Source organism: Pimephales promelas, chromosome 10 (assembly GCF_988280905.1).
Source record: "Pimephales promelas chromosome 10, fPimPro1.hap1.1, whole genome shotgun sequence".
Taxonomy (NCBI): Eukaryota; Metazoa; Chordata; class Actinopteri; order Cypriniformes; family Leuciscidae; genus Pimephales; species Pimephales promelas.
In genome coordinates, this window is record NC_142778.1 from 11636189 (window position 1) to 11654462 (window position 18274).

The 18274-nt window shown below is 39.4% G+C and overlaps 1 protein-coding gene across 1 annotated transcript in view; it reads left to right on the plus strand.

Annotated features, from left to right (window-relative positions):
• gse1b (Gse1 coiled-coil protein b) overlaps positions 1-18274 on the plus strand; it is a 284583-nt gene that overhangs the window by 68563 nt on the left and 197746 nt on the right. The window contains exon 2 of the mRNA XM_039681917.2: positions 6299-6476. Coding sequence (XP_039537851.2) covers positions 6299-6476 — 178 coding nt within the window. The remainder of the gene's footprint in view (positions 1-6298; positions 6477-18274) is intronic.

The following is an 18274-nucleotide window of genomic DNA, read 5'->3' on the forward strand; positions in this document are numbered from 1 at the left end:
TTATGCCTACTAAACGCAATTTCAACTATTTCAAACTTCTTTTATAAAGAACACCGCTTTTTTATTTTATTGGGAAACGCAGCCCAGAAATGATGCGTAATGGAGATTCCAAAGCACACTTGTTTGGTCAGAACCAAGGAGAGCGATCGATGACCGGTCCGTCCTGATTCCTATGCACCAACATTTTTTAAATTGCAACAAAATATTTAAAGAGCATCAAGCTATTAAAATCTATATTATGTAGAGCCTACGTACATATAATATAGCAGTATATTAATCAGTAATTTTGATCAGGTTAAACAGTGATTGGATAACGTTTTTAATGTAGCGTTTTTAATTTAAGGCCCACCCAATTGGTCTGGCCCATCCAAACCTGGAATCCTGGCGATGTGCCTGGTGTATGATTGTCAGATCAGAACATTCACAATATTTATTCAGTTCCTTCTGGTCGGAGAAATCATGCCGGCATTGAGACGTGTTTGTTGAGGTGTCCATCAGGCCTTCACAGGGCTGATTGAGGCTGGCACTTCAGGGATGTGTTGTGGTCGTGTCAGGTGCAGGTTCACCGTCTGATCTGGATCCGGCAGACTGCGGTAAACCTCGGGATAAACAGAGAGACTAATATTTGCGTAGATGCCATCCTTATGATGTACCAAGTACATCAGGTTTTATGGGAAGTGTTCCTGGTTCCGGCTGATCTAAACTATGCAGCCCAACATTGAATTATAGAAGTTTATAATGTGTTATGTGTGTATGCTAGTTCAAAGATATGTGTTTTTTAATCTAGATTTAAACTGACCGTGTGTCTGCTTCCCAGACAATGTTAAAGGGATACTCCACTTTTTTTTGGAAATAGGCTCATTTTACAACTCCCCCAGAGTTAAACAGTTGAGTTTCACCTGTTTTCAAATGCATTCAGCCGATCTGATATTTAGAAGAATATCAGTAACCAGACAGTATCTGGTCTCATTGGAAAAAAAAATATACTATGGAAATCAATGAGACCAGAAACTGTCTGGTTACTGATATTCTTCTAAATATCAGAACATCGTCTGAATTGATTCACAAATGGTAAAACTCAACTGTTTAACTCTGTGGGAGTTGTAAAATGAGCCTATTTCCAAAAAAAGTGGAGTATCCCTTTAAGAAGACTGTCCCAAAGTTTGGATGCTAAATATGAAAAGGATCTACCGGTAGCAGTTGATTTTGATATTCTAGGTAGCCTATCAACTGGCCAGAATGTTGAGATCGCAAGACGTGAAGGACTACAATTCATTAAGAGTTCGCTCAAGTACTGGGGAGATAAACCATTTAGTGCTTTGTAGGTACTCAGCAATATTTTAAAATGTTCACTATGTTTAATAGGGAGCCAATGCAGTGTTGAACCGGGCTAAAATGGTCATTCTTCCTGGTTCTGGTGAGAACTCCAGCTACTGTGTTTTGGACCAGCTGTCGTTTATTTATTATGCGTGCAGGGCAACTACCCAGTAGAACATTACAATAATCTAGCCTTGATGTCATGAATGCATTTTTCGTAATTTAGATATATTTTTAAGATGGAAAAATATATTAGTGCTAAACTTCGTCCCGAATTCAATCACTGCTAAGTGAAATCTATCAATTTACAAGCCAGTAGCTAATGACAGACATTTTTAGTTACTTAACGCAAAATGTGGTTATATACGCAGGTTAGAGGGATGATAAGTCAAAATGCTGCCATATTGGCCAGCTTAAACATTATGAGTGCAACTTTAAACAATTATCAATCTATCTCATCTACAAGTAGAATAAATACTTGTAGTGTGATTATGCATATTTCATTTATTAAATTGGTTTATGTATAGTTACTGCTGGGCTGAAACGTCAACAATAAGAAATTGTCGACAAATATCTTTGTTGTTGAGTTGTCGTTTGATCTCAAGTGACCTAATGTAAGGGCGTGCAATATCACGATTTGACCGCTACGGCGCTGTAGCGCTAGAGTGTAATGCAGCCCATTACAAATTGCTATTGCGGTTAAAGAAAAAAAAAGCGCGAATTATGACTGAGTGCAAACGAATCCGAACTAGCAAGGTTTGGGAAAATTTCACAAAACTTCAAACCAAGAATGCTGTAGTGTAACTTACAATACATGCAAGGCGGAACTTGCTTTTCACGGGAGCACAACATGCATGTTGGAGCACTAAGAGACTAAACGTCCCGGCCGGCAAAAGAGAGTTCGACAGCTGAAAGCTGGAGCTAACTAGTGGTAAATCTCTTTATTAATGCAATATTACTAATAATAGTAATAAAATTATCAATAATACTATAATTACAGTAATGTGATTATTTATTTTGCATAGAATAAAGCTTGATCGAGCTTAGGAATGAGGGCTGTTTTTATTATTGTAACACTATACCTAACAGGCAAGTGATAAGACTATAATAGTATTAGGTAACGTTATTATAGTTTTATCACGTGCTTGTATTTTGTTCCATAATCATGAAGACTTACAAAAGGAGATGTTAGGAAGAATATCATGGCAGTTATTTTTTCAGTTATTTGGTGTGACAGACAGAAGTGTGTTTGCTGTGCTATTTGTTAGGTGGTGTAGTGTGAATCAACTGTCCTTGAATCATCATCACCTCCCCTTAAATAAACAGCCTGTAGATGAACATAACCCTCATGACCTGGTGTATACACACACACACACACACACACACACACACACACACACACACACACACACACACACAATGTTGTACTGTATAAATAGACTATTTTTGTTAAATAATATATCCTAAATCATGCAGTGATATATATATATATATATATATATATATATATATAATCATGCGTCTTTCTCTCTCTCTCTCTCTCTCTCTCTCTTTCTCTCTCTCTCTCTCTCCTCTCTCTCTCTCTCTCTCTCTCTCTCTCTCTCTCTCACACACACACACACACACACACACACACACACACACACACACACAGGTCAAGGCCTTGCAGAAAGGCAAGCGGTCAGTCAGTCAGCTCACACTGTAGTCCTGGTGAGGCTGAAAGTGCAAATCAATAGCACTTACCCTTTACAGGGGTCTCTGAAAGCAGTTGAAAATCATGTCAGAGTGAGGAAGGGCAAGACTGTTTAATCATTTTTCATGACTGATAAAAACACCTTTCTAAAAGTTGTGCTTACAATAAGACTGATACATGATGAATATCAATTTAAAGACAATAAAGGCCATCAACATCAACCATGATTATTTGGCACAAACAGGAATTTAAATAGAAACAATCATTTCCTGTGGAGCATTTGGCCTTTTGTAGCAAGTCTTGAAACATGATGTCAATGCTTCTGAAGTTTCATGGTTAAATTCCACAATGCAAAACAAATGCAAATGACTTCATCATATAATTTCTTTCTCTTTTTTTGTTGCTGAGATGCATTGAACTTGATTCTACTGCTTCTGTTGTTCTATTGCCAAAAGCCAGAGCAATGACAGATGTGCTGTATGTTGGAGTATCTATTGTACCTTGAATTGGCTTTTTTGGTTACACTTTACATTTTGTGTTAATAACATCTGTGACTTCTTGTTCAAACTTGTTATAATCGCTTTCATGATTACATTTATATATAAAGGCATATCTCATTCAAAGGCATACATCACCCAAAACCAGGCGTGTCGCAGTTTACTGTGTATTTATATGGTCACCGTAATTTTTGAATACTTTTGAAGTAACATGTTCCCGGAACATATTTTGTTGATCCTGGAACAACATTCCTGTCTGCCAAAGGTAGTCATAACCCTATCCATACACCTAAACCTAACCCTACCCATAACTTATTTCTAAGATCAGAGAGAAATGATAGATTAATAACATTGATAGAAGCACCTAATCCTGGTTGTAAGCTTAGTTGACAAACTGTAAACTAGGCCCTTAAATTTGTTGATTGGAATATTGTTCCAGGATCAACAAAGATGTTCATCCAGGAACATACAGTACTTCAGTGAAATCACACTCACCGTGTGTACTGTATATCCTTATGTGCCACACATTTAAACTGTGTATATTTGTAAATGTTTGTATATGTCACGTCTATGTTTAGTTAGTTTCATTTTCATAGACTTTTGGTTTGTTTGTATTCAGTCACATATTCCTTTGTTCTAGTCTCCTGCACTCATCAGTAACCATGGACATTCATTCATCACAGTTGTTTGTCATCTAGTTCATCACCATGTCATGTGTATTTAAGTTTTCCACCTTCACTCAGTGTTTGTCCGGTATTGTTTTTGCGTAGGACACTGTTTCGTGTTGTTTGATCGTGTTGAATAAGTCTTGCTCTTATTGGGAAATACTTATCCTGTTATCTTCATCATCTTTGACCTGGGCCTGTGACAGTATTTTGGAAACTGCCCTACATTTACATTTAGGATCTTTCTTTCCACACCTCCATGTGTTACAATGTATGGTTCTTGTTTAATATTCCCACTGCATTGCTGTTGCCAGAGCAAAATGCAATTATTTTAAGGTCCCCTGACATTGGGCTATTTTATTATTTTATAATGTTTCCTGGGTTGCCCTTATAATGTTAGTATGTTTTTTAGATCAAAATAGTCATAATTTAGAAATAAAAGGCATTTTTCCTAGCCTGATTTTAGCCTCCGCTTTGAACGCTTTGTTTGAAGGTGTATATCTGCTGTGGGATTCAGTGTAACTGCCACTGCTGTGATTGGCTGACATGCTTGCATATGAATAAGCTATATATTACATGTGAAACTCTCTCGAATACTTTTACTACAGCTATTACACGTTTTTACTATTATAGCTATCGAGATTACTAGATTATCTTGTGGCAGGATCATGGCAGACCCTTGTTTTGTGTACAAGCACTTGGGCCATGTGCTTGTTGTCTCGTTATGTACTCCGCCCCCTTGTTACCCCCGTCTTGTCACTATTGTCTAGTCAGTTTCACCTGTCTTCGTCATTAGTGTTCCCTATTTAATCCCCTTGTGTTTGCTGTCCTGTGTCGGTACATTGTGAGTATTTTGTCTGAAACCTGTTTTATGAGAATTGTGAGTTTGTTTCCTGTCAAATCAGAGTCTTAGTTTGTTAGTCTAGTTGTACTCTCCTCCAGTCCTGTTTTGCCCCCTCTTGGGTTTTGTTTTCTGTTTTTGTCATTAATAAATCCCTATTTTGAGTTACTTGCTGTCTGCAATTGGGTTCATCCTCCATCCTCATGACAATATGCTTTCAATGCAGTGTTAAAATGATCATTTCGTCACAGTTAAAATATACCTAAAATATAATTTTAAATAAAGTGCAAATAAATACACGTTTAAAAAATAAACAGCATTTTCACTTCAAGTATATTTTTCTAAAATATGTATCTTTTTTTTTTAGAAAATATACAAAATTAGAATTATTTTAGAGTGTGTTAAAAGTTGTATTGTGAAAATAGGTAAAAGCATGATGCTAATGTATTTTTAAAGATGTACAATTTTTGTTAGTATATTTGCAATGCACTATTGAAAAAGGGAATATATTTCAAATACAATAAAGTACAATGACGCTGGTAGTGACGATTCTCTCTTACCAATCAATGATCTGCAGTGTTTACATTTTAGTTTTGGTACGGCTCGCTTGGAACCTCATCCAAGGTGGTAATATTTAAGAGAGCTGTACTGAGCCATACCATGTAGTGTAAAAGCACTAAAAAGTGACTCATAACGAGCCGTACCATGCAATGAAAAAGGGCCAAAATTAAATAATTAAATGAATGAGCAAATTTATGTATAAAGGGACACCAAACCAATGCCAAAGAACTAGCGCTGATGAAAGTCGACTGTGGTGTTCCCTTGTGTTGCCTGCGTCAGAGCAAAAAAGCTGCACTTGAACACACCAAGAGAACTACAGACGACTTTCAACTAACATGTGTTTTCTGTCCCTGCGTGTAAATGAAACAACTGTCTATATATATATATATATATATATATATATATATATGTGTGTCTTTGAAAAAGGGAAACCGACACATGCAGACTGCAGATACACACACCGTAAAGATACCATTTTAAATATCAATCCTGCGTATGTGTATGTCAATTCTGGCATTTCAGAAGGGTGGGAAACAAAAACTCATATTTAAAATTGGTTAGTTAACTTTGAGGTATGAATCATGAACTATTGTTTGTTTGTATAATATCCTCTAAGAAACATGGATTCATATTACAAGTGCTACAAAAGTTTAGAATGTGCTCTTTAATAAGAAATACTTTTTCTTTGAGTGTACCACACTTTAATTCAAAATGTTCATTGCAGGGTTTGTTGGTGGAGGAGACAGCCAGCAGCAGTAAGGATGAAGAGACCAGACCAGCAATAGTCACTGTGGCAGAGGTTGCAGAGCAAGACCACACTACATCATTCGAAACCAGAATGACCTCTGTCACCTCACCCCTGTGCAGCTTGAAAGTGGAAAAAACAGATAGCTCAGTGACCAGTGAGTATTCATGAGTTAAACTATTCTTTCGTGAGCCTTTCCCTCTCATGTTTAATGACTCCCTTAGTTTCTCGCTAGATATAGTAGATGTGGTGGTGATGAAAAATGTTTTCTATTGTCTGCTTATATTTCTTTCTTGCGTCTTTATCTCTATGTCCCCACCATGGAGTCAGGTGTGAGTCTAAGCTTGTTGGGTCTTTCAGTGGAGGATGTGATGCTAGCAGTGGGGGAACAAATTATTTGCAAAAAACATAACATCAGTGTTAATGTAGCCCACTACAGTTTGTTACAGGCATCAGTTCTCAGCTGGTCAAAATACCATTATATGTAGTAGGGGTGTAACGATACACAAAATTGACGGTTCGGATTTCCCACGGTTTTGACGTCTCGGTTCGGTTTGGTTTAGAAAGCTAAAATTGCTCTTTTTTTTGTTGTTTTTTTTTTAAACAGTGGTTTAATGAAAAAAATGTCTTTGTCTTTAAATTAATTAAATTACAATTAAACGTTTCTCAAGGATTAAAAAAAAATTGCTAATGCTGTAAGCTACTATATAGGGAGCCGCACATTACTAGACCACATTAAAGGTTGTAGCCTAGACTTTTAACCTAAATTCAGATGCTGAACTTGTGATCGATAAGACATCTATTCATTTACTGGTACAAACTGATGACAGTTAGACAAGTATGATTTAAATCATGCTAATGCAATTCCACTAATACCAATATAATTTGAGTCTATTTAAAAGAATGTTTTGGTCAATTTTGTCAAATGCAGAACTAAGATTGAGTAACACTATGGAGAGATAAAACCACGATCGGATGATAAGAGCAAATCATCTGTGACTCTAATGAGAGTTCTCGGGACTATGGTACGGTCTAAACACTGACTGGAAATCCTCGCAGATACCATTTCTTTCTAAAAAGGAATGAAGGAGGAGTGAAGTATAAAGTGTCAAAAAAGACAACACTTTTCCTCGTAAAGTATATGTTGTGGGTATACAGCAAAATTGAGAATCTGAAAGACTATGAAAAACAAGGTATCATTGGCTGATGTATCAGTACTCTCAGATACAACACCATTCACAAGTTTAGTATAATATAATATAATCCATTAAGGGAAGGAGGGCGGGTGTCCTGGTGCTGGACGTGATGGCCAGTGGGGAGCAGGTGACCAGGGCAGTGGCGGCAGGATGGGTAGCCTCCAGGGTGACAGGGGACCATAGAGGACTGGCCTCGACACTAGGGTAAACAGAAAATTAGGGAACGACCTTCTTAGTTGTATTAGGGCAGACAGAAAATTTGCAGACGACCATCTTGGTTGTATCTGCGAAAACAGGGAACTTTGGAATGACCTCTGTGGTCGCATCTAGACAGACAGAAGACTGGGAAATGACCTTAAACGTACAGTATGAGATTTTTGGTCACTCGTTTAAAATAATAACAAAAGACGTACTTTGATGACGTCGGGAAAGAGCGTGGGCTCACGGGAGTTGTTGTCGCTGTCAATGACAACCAGCTCAGCTCATGACATGACATCATCGTTTCACAAAATATACGGATATACGGCATCTCTCTGTAGATTTAGCTTGTCAAGAAGCTTTAAATGCAACCCCAATGTTTACCTGTGTCACGCTTCTCCTGTCCCAAACCCTTCTCGGGTCATATTTTTCAGGTACGTTTGAGATTTAGCTAATGAGCTGGCTGTAGCAGCAGAACGTGCAGGCAAAGCGTAATCGTGGTCCATAACTATTATACAGACGAATATATTACGCTACTTTATTGAATGACCTATTTTAGAACATTTTTCATTTATAGAGCACACCGGATTATAAAGCACATAAGATACTGCAGTCAAACGTTTGACTGGGTTTGCGTTATTCATCCACTATGTGCTAAGGCTAATAGTGAGTGTGCGGCGCCGGAGGTGAGGCGTTTATTTAGTAAGTATGAGCGTGCTGAAGCGGGCACGTACATTCGCAGCCTGACTCATAAGAGTATTCAATGTGCGCGGCTCGCTAACAGCAACAGTTGGCTGTTTTGAATGAGACGACACGGTTACTGTGAACGGGGAGCGCTTTATGCGCGAGCAGCACCGGGGACAGTGTGTCTGTTAAGAGTGAGTGCTCGTGAGCGGGCACGTGATTTACACACATAAAAATACGTACTACTTTTTTTCTTCGTCATTTTCTTTGCTTTATTGGCGGTAGTCCAGTGTTCCCCTTTGTGTTTGGTGGTTTCGCCGGGTTCCGCAAGGAAGTTAGAGAAAATAGAGGAGTCAAAGGTTATATGACCGAAATTATTTTGAAATTATAATATATTTCGTATTTGAAATTTGGTGGAAACTGTCGGGATAATGTAAGTACATATCTAACAGAAATATATAACATAGATACAGTTATTTTTGCTATTTTTAATGCAGAAAAAATACATATTGTGGCTTTAATAGTCATATCTGGACAAACTGAAAACTCTGTAACGGAATGGCTGGAGTGGACTGGAGAGGAACTGGACACAGACGAGAGTATACTTCAGGTCATGATCCAAATGATAGTAGTCTTGGTAGAGACAAGACCATACAATGTGTGTGTGTGTGTGTGTGGAGTGTCCTTATATCTGGTGCTGACTGCTGAGTTGATGTGGTGACGAGTGACAGCTGGTGATGATTGTGGAATGCGTTCAGGTGGTTGACCAGGAAGGAGTCTGGGAGATGTATGCTGCGTCCCATTCTACTTATACTACGCCCTAAAAGTATGTACTCTTTTTGTGAGGAAAAAGTACATACTTTTGAGTGTGTAGCAAAAGAGTAGGCAAGCTTTGGGACATACTATCACGTCATCTTTAACGGACAGCTCTGTCGCGTGCTGCGTGCATCCTGTCACCGTAAACTGCCCTGTCAATCATCTTGTCACAGTTAAAATCCTCCATTCTATCTAATTTTATTTCCTACCGTTTCGGAGAGCACGTTCATCTGCCAGTTGTGGGTCTTTCATGCTCTCCTCGTGTTTGCAATTTGAATATAATGATGCATTTAAAACGTAATAGCTAAACGCTGCTGCAAATGCAATATAATGTGGACAACATTGAATACATTCATTTTTGTTAGGTTAGATACTGATAATTAATCATGCAAAGCTCTTTATCTAAACCTCTCTACACAACCGCGGGGACTCGCGCGTCCTCCGTATCGACTACGTGTCTGTAGTTTTTAACACTTTTTACTCGTGTTTGTAGTTCTAACCGAATCCTCGTCCAACGCGCAATGGTTTGTGGGCAATATCAGCCGTTAGAGTGTGCATCGATCTACACTTCGGATTCTGACCGGAAAAAGTAGACCATCCGGGTATCTTTGAAACACTCATTTCAACATACTACGATTTGGGACGTACTAATTCTGTTTTCGACTACTATTTAGGACAGATAGTATGCGAATTGGGACGCAGGGGTAGTGTTGAAGGTGACGGGGCTGGTGACTTAAGATTGTGACACTGTTGGTGACAGTAAAGATGATATGCTGTATGCAGGTAATAGAATATTACGTATGGATTCTCACTTGTACTCAATGGGTCTTGATTGCATTTGCAGAACAGCTCAGTTATAGTGAATTACATGAAACCAGTCCAGAGCATGTTAAAGGCAGATATGGTACTAAATATTGCACACGTTCTGTAGATTAAAAATGAGAATCGATTAATATCGAGAAATCGATATTTATTACCCAGCCCTACAGGTTTTGAACAATTTTAGGGTTTAAGTAAATGATGACAGAATACAATTTTTTGGGTGAACTATCCCTTTAACAATCTTCCCACACTTGCTTTCTATATTCACACTATGCTTTCTCTATTTACAGCACAGAGTTATATGTTTACAAGAATATATTTCTCACATCAGTATTTTATTTTGATGAGCAAGTAGGCCTATTTGTAGTTTGTAAGTTACTTAGTTAGTTTGTTTTTGTTGTATATTTGTGCTTTTCTGGCTCCTCTGGTGCTTAAATGTCCTAAGGGTGAACCAGTTAGAGCAGAGATGAGCTGACAAAATCCATTTATATAGAAAGATCTCTTGTCTTTTCTCATCCCATTCATGCATAATCTATCTCTTTGTCTAGCTGTCTTGCTCTGTTCATTTGCTTTTGCCTCCAGCTCTTCGTTGTCCATCTGTTCTGCCATTGTCAAGAAGTGTTTGAGTATTGGGGCTGACACATCTATGGAATTTAGTTGGTTGAGATTCTGCCCTCTTTGGGTCAGCAGGAAATTGTGCCACCAACTCCCCTGGAGCATCTATATACTCTTGTCCACCCTTAACATTACACGAAGAGCATGTTTTATTTAAAGCTAACATTTTAGCAGCTTCTGTTAAACCGCCTTTGATTTCCTTGTGTGTGTTCTTGTGTGTGGTTGAGATGTGTATCATGTATGTCTCAGCCTCAGTCATCCCAAATGTTGACCTGTTCTTCTCAACACTCACACCGTAAGATTAATAATCAGTTGAAAAATGGATAATCCTGGCAGAAAATGATCTATGCTTTACAAACTTTTTTCCAACCGATATACACAACATGCAATGTGTAATTCAAAATACAGGTAAACACCTGGGAAAATCAATACAGAAAATTCCTTCATATTAACAAGGCACATTGGGCTGTACTTTTGTGGACTTAGGGCCAGATTTATTAACAGCATGCAACAGCATGCACCAGCACAAATGCTCTTTTGAAGTTCTACTGTCAGGATCAGTATTGGGGAAGCATCTAATGGATTTCTTCTTATCTGGGTTGGGCTTGCTTGTCTGTTTAAAAAAAAAAATACGGGCCACTGTAAAGTTCCTTTCACACCAAAAGTGAAATGAATAAGCCTCAGGCTGAAGGAAATGCAAATTCACGCCTGTGCAGTAGAGGGCAGCAAATTCACAAAGTTAGAATAAATGTAAATATTTCTGTAATTTAACATATTAATGTATTGCAGGTTTACATAATATTCTGAGATTTTTTTATACATTTTGCGGAAAACTAAAAATGTTTTTGTGCAAGTGAGATGATTAAAAGCATGCTCATATTTAGTCTAGAGCTACAATATCAATGTCAGTCAATAAATGGGAAAACGAAGTAACTTGCTTTATTTATTTGGTAAAAAAGTAACTCTGTGTGCATTACTTTGCTTGAAAGAAGTAATCTGATTATGTATTACATGTTTCTTGTTATGCACTACCCCCAACACTGGACAGGATAATTGAAGACAAGCAGTGAAACAGCCCCCGAGATGGCATTTTATGTGTTTGTTGTGTGAACTAAAGTCTATCAATCATCAATAAAGTGCCACCCTCAGGCTGAATAATGCAAGGACATTCTAATTCTGCCAAAAGTGCCTGATGTGTTTAGCAATTAGAACACAAAGCTGACAAAATGTTTATCATAAACTAGCACTAAAACCCAGAATCTGCCCTGGCTAAATTTACGGACAGGAGTCTCCACTGCATTTCACATGTTGGTTCCTCGTGGGATGGATATGAACACCTGCACGGCGGCCTGGGGTAAGGCACTCAGAATGACAAGGGCTGCCGAGTCTTGGACTGCGTGGTGGCACAATACCTGATCGTGGCCAAAACATTCTTTAGGAAGAGACCCTCGCACCACCCAAATTGACTACTGGCTATTAAGAAGATTGGACCAAAGCTAGTTACCATCAACGAGCAAGGACCACCGGATCAGTTCAGGACGGCTGTTGATCGAGTGGACATGGATCCTGACCAACCGTTGGACGCAACATGGGATAGGATGACTAGCCAGATCCAGGATGCTGGGAATCAGGTTTTGGGATGGACGATACAGTTCATCGACAAAAATACTTGGTGGTGGAGCGAAGAAGTACAGCGAAATCGTCAAGAAGAAGGAGGGGGCATTAACAAGTATTACTTATTATTATTTTATTAGGTTTTTTTTTTTTTTACAGTTTTTTACATTATTTACAGTTTCTTTGGATGTCATCTGCATACAAATTTGAGTGAAACAATTAACTGAAATTTACATGAATTTGATAATGCCTGTGCCCATTTGGTACATCCCATTTTCCTTAAATGAAAACAGCACTCTTTTCTTGGCATGGACAAAACCTGATGATCCATGTTATGTAGCAACAAAAGCATAGCAGGAACATCGGACAGTATGTAAAACATTCGCACACTCAGTGTCACTATTTGCTTGCGTTTGATTAATGATGCAAAACTAGTGCAGCATCTTAGGCTACTGTACGTTCACACTGCACGGCTTAATGCTCAATTCCGATTTTTTGAAAAAATTCGATTTTTTTGCAAGGCCGTTCACATTTCCAATTAAATGCGACCTTTTGTGATCTCCTGTGTGAACGTGAAATGACCCGCATGTGCAGAAGAGTACTCAACGGTCAACGACGTCACTTGTTGTTTGCGGAAGTAGCTAAATGGATGTCGACAGTGAACTCGTTTAGCAATATTAAAGTTATTTTCACAACAGAGCTAGCACACTTACAATCTTCTCGTTTTAAGAAGAAAATTAAACAGAGAAACGTGTGGGTGTGTGGAGTCGCTGATGTGAGTGGCTTCACTGATACAGAATTCATCAGTAACGTCTGAATGACCAGATCCACCTTCGATTATGTTTGTGAGCGCCTTCGATCAACTCTGTCACGGGAAGAGACGTCTGCGGCGGCCCATAACAGTGCAGAAACGCGTTGGAGTTGGAGTGTATTGGCTAGCTACAGGTGCGTGCAATGACGTGCGGGTCGGATATGTGACCTGGCCGTTCGGATTGAAGTCGCATTTCAAAAGATCGGATACATATCGAATTGTGACCACATACCCAAGTGGCCTGGGTCGCATTAGAAAAGATCGGATCTGTGTCGTTCAGACTGTCATGAAAAGATCAGATACAGGTCGCATAGGGGCAAAAAAAACGGAATTAGGTCGTTTCAGCCTGCAGTGTGAACGTAGCCTTAGCCATTTGTTCTTCACTTTCTTCTCTTTTTTTCAAAATCTTAAAACTTTGTTTCCAGGTTTAAATAGACAGATTTATTCTTAGACTGTACGTTTAGGTGCAAAATGTGTGCTTGACATTTTCCTTTCAGTAAAGGGAAATCAATAGATCAGTAACATGGTATTTTTAGATTATGATGCTATTACCCCACCAAAGAGATATTACAAGGAAACTTGCTTTTATATAGAGTCTCATTTGATCAAGTTTGAACATCCGGAAGTGTGTGGTTAAACTGATGTATGTGTGTGTGTTAGACAGAAAGCAAATGACTGGTTATAGCTCTCATCTGATGACATGTACTATACTTTGCACAAAGACATGACAGAGACAGAGGGATCCATAAATGTAAACACAGGGTTTTATGAGGTTGATATCTGGTATAAAAGCTCTGGAACAGATGTTGTGCTTTACCGCTCATGCAGCACTTTGACAGGGTACTGAAGGAGATGTGGAGGCCAGTTTCACACAGGAAGAAGAGAGGGAGGGGAACAAATGAGCGTGTGTCTATCTAAGATGTGTTTGACCACAGTCCTGTGAATCAGCACACACACACAAATTGTCCTATTGTGTCAGAGCTGATCATACTAGCTTTGACCACAGACTGAAGGGGTTTTCTAAGCAAACTATATCAAAGTGACCCAAACAACATATAGGACAAAACATTGCTGCTTTCATTGGATATGCCCAGTGAAGAGGAAACCGGCTGTCTAGGTGGTTCTATCTAGGTGTTTCTGAATGTTAAACGGGCCCACAGGTAGCAACATCCTGAAGGAGAGACACATGTCAGACAGGAAGTGCCATCTGTATGGTAAGACTATCTGGCCAAATTCTTTTACAGTCCTCTTGAATTTTATTTTCAGAGTGAAAATGATTACATGCAGTATGTTTGACGTGTCATTTGCTGTAAACCGGTTTAACCGGTTGCCATTCTATAAGATGTAACAATTTAGCAGGTAAACAGCAGGCAAACCTTTCATTTTGAGAATGATAAATTTACTTAAAGGAACCATTTCAAATGTAGTTTGTTCCTGAGGCTATGTTTACATGGAAACGATTCTGAAGAGAAAACGCAAAAGTGTTGTTGCGTTAACACTTTTTATTCTGCGTTTAGACAAGCGTTTTGGGTGGGAAATCCTCGTCCTAATGTGTGTGAAATTCAATGTATTATGCACTCCAGGCGGCTAGGATTGCATACTACAACAACAACAACAAGTCCACGCACCTGCGTACAACTTCGCTGTCAAGCAGACTTTTGCGTTTTTACCCTTTACACGTGAATGCGGCGGTGGAGCGTTTTAAAGATTTCTACTCTGGAGGGTGGTTTCACTTTTTTGTGTTTTTAAGCCTCAAAAACGCCGTTGCCAAGTAAAGGAAAGGCACATCCGATAAAAATATTTTTCAGTTTTCACCCGCGAGTGTTCTCGGCTTTCACACAGGACACGGTATGCGCTGCGCGCCGCTATGAAACCCATTCATGTCAAAGGCTTGCGCCACGCGAAGACGTTTTGTTGGTGCGTTGACAAAAGCGCAAGCACAGCGGTGCGCACCATTGACTTGCTCGCGCACACGCCATGGTCAAAGTTCAAAATAGTTTAACTTTTGCCGCTACGCTCTGTGACGGTTAGCAGTGCGGCCAATAGAAACGGGACATGGAAACAAACACGGAAATCAAAATGGATGAACAGCTTGTACTGTCGGAATTTCCTGAGCTGTACGATACAATTAGACATATCTCCATTCAAGTTGGCTTGTCAGGTGTGTTTTAATATATGTATAATTTCTTCGTTTGTTATTTGAATAAATGTTTTATTCTAAAAAAGAACTGAGCTCATGATTTGTGTGTTGATTTCGATGTTAAATGTGTACATGCACACACATATATACATATATATTAGGGGTGGCACGGTTCACAAAACCCACGGTTCGGTTCGTATCACGGTTTTAGGGTCACGGTTTTCGGTTCTGTACGGTTCTTCTTGTTATTTTTTATTTTAATCTTTAACACTCCAGAAATTTCCTTCAGCATATGATACATAGCTTATTAGCTTAATTATCCACAATTTAGAATACAGTATACATTTTTATATGTACCTTTTTTATCATTATGTAATAATCATGCACTATGAATTTGACTTGACTTTAGTTTAAGCACATTATTGGGACCATCTCTGAGTAAAAGCTAGGTGAGATTTTGATACAGCAAAAGAGAAGACATTGATGATTACATTCTTTTGGTTTATTTGGCACAACAAAAGGAGAATGTGTATTGTCATCTCTACAGGAACTTGTGCCTTTTTAGCACACAAAGATTAACTTGCATTTATCAATTATCAAACTTCAGTGTAGCTCTTCTTACAAAGAACAATATTTTAAAAGAAAAAGAGAGGAACTCTTAAAGCTCTGTCTTTATACAAGTCAAAAAATACTTTAAACATAAATATATAATATAATGCAATAACATAATATAATGAGGCTATAACTAGCAAAGGCTAGTTAATTTTAACCAGCTTAACACAAAAACAGTATAAACAATGCTTCTATCTATTCCCTGAGAGTGAGGATACATTTCTTTTACTTGAAATTAAAGTGCAGTATTTGGAAACTAGAAATTAAAGTGCCACTGTATGTATATAAATATTAAAAATAAAAATGCTGGCTATCAAAATGGCTATAAAATGTTGCATAAAAAAACACTCCTGTTCACTTAATTTTCATATTCTTCTGCAAGAATATCAGTTTGTCCACATTTTCTGCCAAGAGGCAAGACCTACTTGCAGTGACTATGTCCCCAGCCGTTGAGAAAACACGTTCACTTGGCACAGATGTACCTTGGACAGCGAGAATGCGTTGGGCTAACTTAGCAATGTGCGGATACTTGTGCTCATTGCTCTTCCACCATGCGAGTGGGTCTTCATCCACAGAGATGCAGCCTGTGGCCTTGTATGAGGTGACCTCTTCATGGATGATGTCTGACAAAGGCTTTGTTCTTCTTTCCTCTGTTTTAAAACAAATCTGCAAATACCATTGCCATGGCAGATTTTTTCTGGGGAGGAGAGGTCTCTGATGGCCCTGGCTCTGCTCCTGAGGATGAACTGGCTGTTTGGCCTTCACTGCTTTGACCCTGATGAGTATATGACAAAATAAACATTTTGGAAATGTTAATAACAACAAATAGCTCACATGGCAGCAAAAAGTTATTCTCTACTGGGCAGTGGGGAATAGAAAAATATTACAGGCACAAAGAGATTAAATAGGTTTGGTTTAGTAAAAAATAAAAATAAAACTGCAATTATCATTAGGATAAAAAACCCCAAAAAAAAAAAAATATATAAAATAAATCAAATTTAAGTTAGATAAAAATATATATATATAATATCATACGGCATAGCGCAGCCGTATCACGTTGTATCTGAAGGGCAACGCTCAACCCAGCGGCCAGCACAGCGCATACCGCATCCTGTGTGAAAGCCCCTTAAACAGGGCCTGAAATGCTTATCTAATCACGGCAATCCTATTGGCTATGCCAATTGGCTACAGCCTATGACATCATCATTAATGCGACACAGAAGTATATAAGGGGAGCCTGGAGAACATGTCAACAACTTATTGTCTGAGGGGACTGTTCAGCAGGCATCCCCGAGGCATGGCGGAAAGACACAGTGTCTCGTTCCCTGTTCTCAGGGAACAGGTTACTGTCGTAACCTGAGACGTCCCCTTTCGAAAGGGAACTCGCACTGCATCGATGCCGCTTTGGGGAACCATCTACCCACGCAGCCATGCTGAGGGGAGTGCATGCCAAATTATGGCTGTGACAAAAAACAAAAAAATGTCAATTACACTGAAATGCGAAAAACACACCCCCTTCCGGTCACATACAGTCTGTTAGTGAAAATATTTCCCACAGCCAATGCCTGAGCTTCATGCTAAGCGAGGAAATAACTTTGTGCTCTCACATGAGGGACTTGACCCAGAGCCACAGCCCAGATACCACATCCCGAATTTAGAGGGGGGTTTCTTTAAGGAAATATGGCCAGGGTGTCCAGAGGAATCCCATCCAGTCACTTTCTGAGGGGACATGAAGTTAACCCCACATGCTACCTGGGAGGCTGACCTTGTCTAACCAACAACCTGTCTGTTTCCTAAACATAGTCTTTGACATATTTTGCCTCACTTATGGAGGCATCCAATAGGGGAGAACTACAGATAGTGGCAGTGATCGCTCATAGACCTGATCATAGAGACAGCACCCTCAGCATAGCACTTTCTAACCCTTGCGAATGAGGTGATTAACTCTACTCGATCCTGGATCTACACAGTGCCTCAGGAAGCTGTCCCTGAGGCCACTGTGGAGAGCGAGACCGAGTCGGTCCCTGAGCACAACACAGAGGTCGCTCTCGAGCATGTCACTGAGCACGCCAGTGCTGGCCAGGAGGTCTTTTCCTGAGCCGGCGTCTGTTCCTGTTCCTGAGCTGGGATCTGTTCCTGTTCCTGAGCCAGGTTCAGTTCATGTTCCTGCACCTATGTCTGTTCCTGTGCTATGGTCTCCTAAAGGACCTTCGGAATGGCAGGTTCCGCTCTGGCCACCCAAGGAGAGGTCTCCACCTTGGCCGCCCGAAGGGAAGTCTCCGTCCGGGCCGCTCGATGGACTGTCTGTTATTCCCTGGCCGCCCCATGGACTGTCTGTTACGCCTACGCCAGCCGATGAACTGTCTGCTACGCCTTAGCCGCTCTCTGGACTGTCTGCTGTGCTCTGGCTGCCTGAATGAATGATTTGAAAGAAAGAAAGAAAGAAA